The 10,263-nt window shown below is 48.2% G+C and overlaps 1 protein-coding gene across 1 annotated transcript in view; it reads left to right on the top strand.

Annotated features, from left to right (window-relative positions):
• Prkca (protein kinase C alpha) overlaps positions 1–10,263 on the top strand; it is a 409,387-nt gene that overhangs the window by 278,471 nt on the left and 120,653 nt on the right. The window contains exons 3-4 of the mRNA XM_023714070.1: positions 4,276–4,387; positions 8,422–8,550. Of these exons, the coding sequence (XP_023569838.1) occupies positions 4,375–4,387; positions 8,422–8,550 (142 nt within the window). The 5' untranslated portion in view covers positions 4,276–4,374. The remainder of the gene's footprint in view (positions 1–4,275; positions 4,388–8,421; positions 8,551–10,263) is intronic.

The raw sequence follows: 10,263 nt of genomic DNA, 5'->3' as shown, positions 1-10,263 counted from the left end.
GCCCATGGTTATGTAAATGTCCTCCCTGGAAAATCTACATGGCAAGTTTTTGGGAACAGGCTGTACTGGATTTGCAAATTCTTGTGAGTTTTAAATGATTTCAAAATAAAACATTTTTATTACCAAAGAGACTAGATAGTGCAGTTGTTTTCACCTATAACTTCAGCAGTGGCCTGCCTCTTTCATCTTCCAGCCCATCTTGAGCAGCCCAGTGCCGCCTGACACCTATAGGGCACTGTGAAATTCCCCCCCCCCTTTTTTTTCTGTATTTTAGGGAAGGGTCTACAGGGTGTTCAGGGTCTCACTACTAGATCGGACTCGTAGTGATCTGCCTGTTTGCAGCCTCCCAAGAGCTGGGATTATAGGTGTGCACCACCACGCCCAATCTCAGTGCTGTCTCAACGTGCCTTGGAGTCAGGGCTAGCAGGACAGACCTGGGGATCAAACCCCTGATCCCTGTGCCTGCTTGCAGGTGCTTTAATCTGCTGAGCTATTTGGCCAGCCCTGAAATCCCATTTTTAAAATGCTCTTTCCACTTCCATCTTCACAATCCAGGTGAGGACATCAAGACACCAAGGTAGAAAAGATCCCTCCTCGGGGGCTATTAACGGGAACACAGAGCCCGGGAGACGCTCAGTTCCTACTGCTCTGTGCGAATCATCGTGAGTCACCATTCTCCAGCTCACACTTGTTTCTTTTGTCTGCCCAGCAAACTAATGGGGCTGGCAGTTTGCTGCCTTCCAGCAGCGGGAAGAGAGAATCACTGTACAGGGTGGTGGTCTGGGTTGGCCAGAACTTGGACATGTGCCACGCAGGGCCATGGCCAAGTGACCTCCTCCTCGAGGGTACAGGTGAGGGGTGCAGGGAGCAGGACCCAGGTTAGAGAAGGACTCCCGGCCCTCTGCCTGCTGACCATCAGTGGGGACTGACACTGACTGTCTTCCTTTCTGCTTCCATTCAGTTCCAAGTCACTGAAGTACTTTGGGGAAACTTTAGACACTTTTTATTCCAAATGTAAAACAATGCCTTATATTCGTCCGGCAACTCTGAGTCGGCCTCACCCCCAGCTGCAGACTGGATTTATTTCTGTTTCCTAAATAAGTGACCTGCCTGGCTTCTCAAGGTCACTCCTGATGGGCAGGAGTCAGAAGGCAGTTCTCCAGAATCATGGGAAACCCAGAATGCTGCTCTTCTCACAAGGGACGGCCTTGCTCTGAACAGTGGCCTCGGGGCTGGTAAGGTGCCTGTACGTGCTTCATGGTCAGCACTATGAGTCCTGCTGTCGTAGTTCATAAGCCGCATCTCTGGCCAGGTGTGTACTTTGGGGCACGAAGGACTATGGGACTTGGTGGCTCTCCAGAGTCACACAGGAGGTGGAAACGATGGCTTCCTGGCTTCCTATACCTTCCAACAGTTAGAGCTTGAAGATGCCATATGGGTGGCAGATGAGTAAGACTTAGGTTTTCCTGAAAAGTGAGGCACATGCCTGTGGGCCACGTCAGTAGAGATCTACATGACAGTCAACTGGCAGGACAGCCACCCTGGGGCTGCCTGACACACACACACTCGGGGGGGCTTCGAGTGAACTGACATTATTTATTTACTGCCAGTTGTTGATGCCTCATTTCTGCAGAAATCTGATTGCTTCCTTTCCCGCAGCGTTCTTTGCCCTCCGCATTGTGGGACACAACCTTCACTGTCAGCATGGGAATCGTTAATCAGGGCTGACGCTAACCTGTGCCTTCTGCACTCCTCTGCACATCCTGGGTGTTGGGAAACTCGGTGGACTGCATTCATATTGGAGGTCTAAGTCCATGTCTCACTTCATATTCACAGCTGCCACTTGCTGGGAGAAATCGTCTTTTGAGGCGTGTTGTGATTTTCCACACCCATGGAGGTGTTTGAAAGGTAGACTAGTGGCCTGCTTCTAGAACACTGGAAGCATTTGCACATATATTCAGCTAGTACCTGTTGAATGAGCTTCTAGATGGTAGTTCTGTCTTTGGTGTGCCTGCCCATCTTGGAACGTCCTGTTAGAACACAGACGGGGGCTGGGGAGATGGCTCAGTAGAATAAGCGCTTGCCTGACAAGCACGAGAGCCTAAAATCAATCCCCGGTTCAAAAAAAAAAAAAAAAAAAAACCCAGACGGGAGGCCCTTTCCACTGAGTTTCTGATTCAGTCTATCCAGTAGAAGAAATGTAACTTGTATTTGCAACAAGTTTCAGGAAATGTGATTTGATATTGGGAGAGCCCCTTGAAAACCATGATCCAAAATCAGGGATTAAGAAATTTTTCCTGTAACAGAAATATAGATATAAATATTTTAGGCTTTGTAGTCTGCCCGGTCTCTGTCACAACTATTCCCTTTTGCCACATGAGCCACAGAAAATAGGTAACTGAGTGAGCATAGCCAGATTCCAGTAAAATTTTATGTATAAAAACAGATGGTGCACTTGTTTCAAAAAATCATGTTACAATATAGAGATTTTAAAGTGGATAAGTCAGATCCTTATTCTGGATACATCTCTGAAAACTCTTCCAGTGAGAATGAGATGCTGGTCCGGTCCCGCAATGGCATTCATGAGCCACGTGACTGTAGGAAGGTTATTAGCATCTCTTTAAAAGGAGGTAACGATTGTACAATGAAAGGTGGGGAGGAATGCACACTCAAAGTCTGGGTGGTGAATCCAAGAGCGTTTGGTTGATTGTTCTGTAATCTTTAGGCTGTTCTGCTGGAGTGGGGGCAGCCAAAAGGTAAAGTAACTTACAGTTGAAGGCATCTTTGGATCACCCACACTGAATCTCTTAGAAAGTCAAAACCAGAAGCAGCTTTCATTGTTTCTCTTTGCCTTGGAGGAGCACTGGATTAGAGGAAGCTCAAGCATAATATGTTCAAAGCTAAGCTCTGTCTCCTTGCCTCCCAGACCCTGTCCCTTTGGGGGTCTTCCTTCATTTGGTCAGTGGTGACTGTCTTTCCAGCTGCCCAGCCACAAAGAGTGATTCAGGAGGAAGCATTTAATGAGAATGCCTCTTGATATGGATGTGCTGAGTGTGAAATTGCTTGTAGTTCAAGAGGAACATAAAGAGTATCTGGCCCAACCTCCTTCTTTAACCTGTAGTGAACACAGTCCTAAGAAGCCTGAAGCTCCCCTCCTCTCTATGCATGGCACTCACCCTACACACAGCATCATTCTTAGTATTTTGTAAAAATCCATTTGTTCTGTCCTCATAACAATGACCAAAAAAAGTGCTTCTGATTTCCAAGTTTGCAGATGAGGCAGAAAGGACAGTTGCTTTGTTCAAGGTCATCATGCTTTTGGGCAGCAGCAGAACCTGTGCCAGAGCTCTAGAATCCAGGCTCTTGAACTTCCCCATCTGTAATCTCTCTGTAAATAGAAGACCACAACTTTACTTAGAAAAGCAGATGTCTAGCTGCACCTTTTGCCTCTGTGTGGTCTTTAGGTACCAAGCGTTCCATGGTGTTGCGGAAGGGTATTTCAGTGCATTCCCAGGTTCCATCTGATCTCAGTGGGCTGAGTTTCCCTGTACAAACGCAAATAGTGCTCTGGACCTAGTGCTAAAGCAGTACGAGGTCCCCGTTGGTTTGGGCGTGTGTCTGGCTTCATAGTACATTGTGTGCCTGGAAAGCTTGTACAAGAGACTTCCTGAAGGATCCAGATCCTGAGTTGTCTGGTTCAGCTTGAAAAACAAGTTTTGTGCCAGTTTCATGCCTCCTCTTTGCCACCGTCCATTCCAGGCACTAGAGAACTAGAAATACTGAATCTTTTAAAGTACCGCGGTGAGCTGGGTACAGTGGCACATGCCTTTAATCCTAGCACTCTGTAAGCCTTTGGACAAATGACTTATCCTTTCCCCCTCTTCACAAGTTTGAGACCAGCCTGGGCAACTTAATGAGACCTTGTCTCCAAGTAAAAAATAAAAAAGTGTTGGGGATATAGGTCAGTGTGAAGGCCTAGGTCATCCCCACTGCTGTAATGCAACAGCAACAACCAACACCAGTAGGCCAGGAGGGATAGGTTTGGTGGAAACCTTGGCATGTGTAAATTATGCCTGAAAAGAGAAGAAACATGGGTATCTGTTAGATTAAAACATGAGGTGGCAGGAAATCCTGCTGCCTTTGTGTGCTCCACAGAACAGTACTGTCTGGTATCATCAAATTCTGGCAGTGAGGATGGCGCCTGAACTCGGCTCACTCCAGAAACATGGCCTTTTCATTCCTGGAATGAGCATTCTGGTTTTTTTCCTCCCCCAGGACCCCAGGAGCAAGCACAAGTTTAAAATCCACACGTATGGAAGTCCTACCTTCTGTGATCACTGCGGATCCCTGCTGTACGGGCTCATCCACCAGGGGATGAAATGCGACAGTAAGTAGGTTTTCTTTCCCAGCAGAGGGAGAAGCTCTGTGGCTCCCATCCTGGGCCTGCTGAGTGCTGCAAGATCGCTAACTTCTCAGCACAAAGTCACCACGCTGGGAGAACTGGCTCAACTCAGATCAGACTGAAAAAGTTAGATCTTTCCACTGTCCAGATTTCTTACCTAATGGTGAACCAAAGCAAGGAATGGTGCATAAGTTAGTGGGTGCTGTCACTTTTTTTTTTTTTTTTTTTTTTGGTAGTAGAAATCTTCACCCTCTTAAAATGCAGGCTACTCAAACCCCAAAGAAGACTCCCCACCTCCAGATTCCACATTTGGTTAAGCTTCAAAATAAGCTGAGCAACCCTAGTCATTATCTTCCTGTGTCTCTAATTAGTGGGTGGACTGTGGAAAAATCCAGCAGGCTCTCTTTAAAACTGAAGCGCAAATGAACATAAAAACCAGGATAGCATCTCGCTTAAGTTTACTCATCCTGCCTGTTCATGAGGAGATCAAGTGTCTATCGGTATAGTTCTACCTGAAATCACTGAGGACAAATGACGAGAAAGACGCGAGCCCTTTTATTTTGTCTTGTAGTTCTCTCCATCAAATATCAGAAGGCAAGAACAACTAGGGAAGCTCTTTGTTTTGATAATTCTTCAATTATGGGTTCCCAGGCTAATCATTTAAATACAAGGGGATGGCTCTAGGACATGAAAAGGCCAGTACCAGGGCTCCTCTGACAGACAAGCAAATGTTAGGGAATTCCAGCCTCTCTCATTCATTGATGACTGCAGTAGAGCCCAGAGCTGTCTGTCCGTCTCCTAGCCCATGGGACAAGCACTGTGCATAAAGTCGGTGCGTGTGACCATTAGGGAGCAGGTGGAGGTCTCCTCAGCTCGGGGTGGTTCACCTTGCGAAGCTGCTTGAGTGCAAGTGCATCTCTCCATGTATTTTTCACTATCTTGCAACTTGGAGCTTAAGTGATATGCACATATGTCACATCCATGCCAGCCTTGACAGAGTTGGAGACACCCTGGAAAGCTGACATGGTGAGCCGCCTTTCTGGGGCGGAACTTGCAGTCGAGTTCCCCCCTTTCCCCCACTTAGCTGAGGAGGGTCCCGGGCTGCTCTCGCATGCTACTGCATGCTGTTCTGTGCACGCTCTCTTCTGCTGCGTGCAGGACTTAGGGATGCTGCGCATCCGTAACGGGACACGGAAACAGATTGTTGGGGTGCTCAGAGGTATTGTCTAGTCTGTTTTCTCTTGCTGTAAAAGGATCCCTGAGACCAGGTATGTAGGAAGATGCGAGGCATATTCAGCTCGCAGTGGTTCAAGGTGTGATACAAGAACGCTGGGAAGACTCTGGTTATGTCATAAAATGACAAGAGGGCTTCACTCATAGAGGCAGAAGAGCTGCTGGCTCAGACCTGTCCTTCTCTTCTTTCGAGGCTGTTAATGGCATCCTCAGGGCCTGGCCCCACAAAGTCACCTACTGGATTAACTCCCAAAGTTCCTGCCTGCAGGTGCCATTCACATGGGCTTGGGGTGAGGTTTCCAAGCTTTTGAGGGACACGTTTGGACCACAGCAGGTACCAACTAATAGCTTTAGATGGTTATTTTTAGGTCAGAAGAGTTTGTATTTGAATAGTCTTACAATAAATGAATGGTATAATTTTAGTCTATTAACTAAATTTATGCTAATAAAAAGTACTCATCTGGTTTATTTATTAGGATCCTGCTTTAGATTTTGTTTGAAAAATTGATTCTACTAAAAAATACTGAAAACCGCTGACCTAGATCAGGACTCTTTCGTTTTGTTTTAAACTCTCGCTTGGACTTTTAGCGCTTCAGGGCTCCTTCAGGGAAGCCGAGGAGCATGTGCAGATGGGCGCGCAGCCGCGGCCTCTCCTGCGCCTGCACCTCAAGAGGCTGTAAGCGCCTGTGTGCAGCTCCACCTGGTGGGCAAAATGTGACCTGCTGCCCTGCTGGGCCCGCCTCGCAGAGCAGCAGCTGGAGCTGAAAAGCCATCTGTGTGGCCTCGAGAAGAACGCAGCCCAGAGCTCTTCAGCCTGCGCCTGCCCTGCTGCCCGGTTCTCCCCAGAAGCCGTGGCGTCTGCTCCCTGTAGACTGTCTGTCCTGCAGGACACTTGAAGGCGGGACTCGGCTAGCTCAAGGTACACTCGGAGCACAACTTTCCAAGTGTCCTAATCCTGGCTAAGCCGAGGCACAAGATCTGGAAAGGTTAGTTTCAGAAGGGCAGCCGAGCAAGACCTCGTGGGCAGACCTGGGACTCCTGTTCCTCTCTCTGCCTATCATCCTGCTCTCAGGGCTTTTGTTTTTTAAACATTGTTTGAAAGGCATTTATTTACATTTTTAAAGATTCCGAAATCTAAACATGGACATGAAAATAATTCATAGGCACTTTATGTAATAGACGTTGATGGCGTACACACTTTGCAGACATAATCACTGATCTATTCATGAAAGATGCACTTTTGAGCAGACAGATCACATCCACAAGAGATCAAAAATGAGCCGTATAGCACAGAACACCCCAGCTGGCGGCTCACGCCCAGCTTCATAGCTGCAGTCCCCTGAAATACGTGCTGTGAAGGACAAATCTAAGCCTTGAGAAGATAGATCAGAAAGTGCAGAGGGTCGGCGCCACAAACGCAGGTCTGGGAGACCCGGCTCCCGACGCCCACCCCTTCAGTGAAGAAGCGCTGAGCTACAGCCCTGCCTTTCAGTTCTGAGGTAGGGTCTTGCCACGTTGCCCAGGCTGGCCTTGAGCTGGCCTTGAGTCCTCCTGCCTCAGCCTCTTGGGTGGCTGCGATTACAAGTGTGCACCACCACATCTGGCAGGAAATGTCATGCTTCCCAGGTACAGGCATAGCAGAGGACATGTCTTTGTTTACCAAGGAAGTTTCAGTGTTTTTGGACACAAGCATAATACTTATACACAAACTCATTGTTATGATAATACATTTATGCAGAATAAAACTTATTTTTTTAAAAAAAGCGCAAATCAAATAAGAACTGTCTAGAAGTCTGTGTATAACTTAGATTTCTGGTACTGAATATGATGAACCCGACTGCTGTCAGTGTTCCTTCAGAGCAGGCAGGCATCGTGCGTGACGCGCTTCACACCTTACTGTGCCATGTTAACATCAAACACTGGAAATGAAAGGACTGGGAGGGCGGCACCGAGCACTGCAGAATAAGCTCGCTAGCTTCTCCTGGAGGAGTCACTGGGATGCAGTGGCCATCCCCCCACCGCCCCGAGAAGCCGAGGGCACGAGGATGGCAGGCCTAGGACGCCTCCCGTCTGTAGGCAGCACGCAGGATTCCTTGCAGGGTTTCTCTGGTTCACGGCAACAAGACTGATCTTTTTTTATCCTCCCCCTGTCTCGCCCACATAATGTCAGCTGTAAGGAATGGCTTCTGCCAGCTGTATATTTGTTTTACTGGGAATAATATTTAAATATTTGAAGGCAGGCTTAAAATATCAAACTCAAGTTCACGTTAAAAAAAAAAAAAGGCAACATACTTACACCTTCTTGAAAACACAGGGTTAGTTGAAGAAAATAAAATTTTATGAATTTCCTGTAATCAACCCCCAGATTGTCACTTTCTATGTTGAACTCAGTAAGACAGAAGGAATCATTTGGCAAAAAGTATCCCCTGTTTAAAATTTGCATATCATACGATTTGTGTTCACAAAATATTAATTAGTCTGACTTTGTATACATTTACCTATGTGGATTTTGTTAAATATTTGAAGCAGTCACAGAAGACCAAGTGGGTATTTTGCTTCTGTAAAAACTGAGCAAATATGGGATGGATATTTTAAGGGTATTGTCACTCGTGCATAGCTTGTGCTGGAAGGGACATCTGTTAACCGTTCTCAATGTCACCAAAAACGCTGTAGCGAAGTATCGAGCTGGAGGGAGCTCGCTGCCACTTTTCCTCAGACGCCAGCACATGGAGGCAGGGATGAGCATCCAGACAGCCACCCTGACCCTTTGCTTTCTCCATTCACAGCCTGCGACATGAATGTTCACAAGCAGTGCGTAATAAATGTTCCCAGCCTCTGTGGAATGGATCACACAGAGAAGAGGGGACGGATTTACCTGAAGGCCGAGGTCACGGATGAAAAGCTCCACGTCACAGGTAATGCTTGTCTTGGAGCATGTTTTTAAGGCCAAGGTCCCGTCAAGGGAGGGTGAGACCTGGCCGAGCCGCCGTGACCCCTCCCAACGTTGGTAATGACTGTATTGTCACCTCTCCAAGCCCATCAAGTGTGGGTTAACCCATCTCTAGGAGACTGGACTCTGTACCCCAATTCCCCCATTCTCAGTGTCGTGCAGGTCACAGCCTCTGTGTGCATCAGGGTGCAGAGCATGACCAGGGTGCTCTCCCTCCAGGGACAGCGGAACAAGGAAGCCAGCTGACCCAAACACTGTTGCTGAGAGCAGAGCTAGGGCAGGTGAGGGGACGGTGGGAGATCCAGCGCTCAGTGGCCCTGAGCCGTGATAACCTGCTGAATCTGCCTGAACGATGCAGCCTGTGGCTGTGCGCATGTGCTCCCCTGTGCCAGGCGTGGTCCTGGAAATGTCACCCAGCTTATGTGGTCCTCACCGCTGCCTGATTGCTAGCCTCATTCTCCAGCAGAGGAAATGGAGCCTTAGGAATATGGTCATTTATACCACAGCAGTTAGTGAAGAGCCAGGACTGAAGCTAAGTTGCAGCAGACTTCAGACCCCTGCCGCTATCTCTTGCCAGTCTACGCACCTCCTACCAGGGCCCAGCCACAGGCCGAATTCGCTGTCCGGGTCCAGCACACACCCTGCTGGGCCTCCACCATATTCTGGTTTTTCCTTAGGCCTTCCCAGCAAGTCTTGTACCACCATGCTGAAGCCTATGGCTCAAGTTCCCTGGCACTGTCGTGGCCTGGGACCTAGCCTGCACCCTGAGTTTGTCTTCACTTCTCTGTGCCCTGACCCACTCACATCGGCTCATGGCTTAAGTCTGCCGTCAGCCTTATTCCCTTGCCCTCCAGTCTCCATCCTGCCCACCCACATGCTCGTTCTTTGACAAGTGCACTCATTTTTGTCTGATTGATAAAGGTATTATGCTTTCATTTTTATTTAAAACTTTTAAGCTGCCATATGTGTTAGAGAAATTAACTTTAATGCTACTTGCTTGTGAATAACAGAAGATACCCTGACAGAAAGGCTGGATAGGCCGGAGGTGGAGCTCAGTGGCACAGTACCTGCCTGGCAAGTGTGAGGTCATGAGTTCAATTCCTGGTACCACAAGAGAGGGGGTGGGGAGGCTGGATGGCATTGGTTTAAGGAAAAAAAGGAAGGAGAAGAGTTCTAGGACAGGCTTATTATGAAAACATCCTCATGTTTTTTTTAAATTAAGCACCTTTCTACCCAGTGCTGTCCTCTCAGGAAAGCTGCAGAGAAACCAAAGGACTGGGGCATCGCTAGGAGAGAGGCAGCACAGCTGCCCGTGGGGCCCCGCATGGAATGAGCCAGCTGCTCGGCAAGGTGGAGTTGTGCGGGGACTCCTTAGGCCAAGGCCCTCTTTGGACTTCTGTGTTTTAGAGAAGTTTCTTTGTTCTTGGCCTGTGCGGTTAAACCCCTGCACTTGGGGCTGTGGCTCCTCCTTCCACTTCCTTTTCACTCAGCCCACGCTGTCCCTGGAGTCCACTTTGTCCCCCTCTGCTGATAACTAGGGCCGCTCTGACTGCACCCAGGCCTGGAGGAAGTGAGGTTCCTTGGGGACCAGAAGAGACTTGGTGTTGGGATATAGCACAGCTGCCCTCTTGTTCTCCTGCTTCTCTCTAAGGCCCCCAGATTGCAACCTCCATATACT

This window comes from Octodon degus, unplaced genomic scaffold, assembly GCF_000260255.1.
Source record: "Octodon degus isolate 3935 unplaced genomic scaffold, OctDeg1.0 scaffold00033, whole genome shotgun sequence".
Taxonomy (NCBI): domain Eukaryota; kingdom Metazoa; phylum Chordata; class Mammalia; order Rodentia; family Octodontidae; genus Octodon; species Octodon degus.
This window is presented reverse-complemented; position numbering and strand designations above follow the sequence as displayed.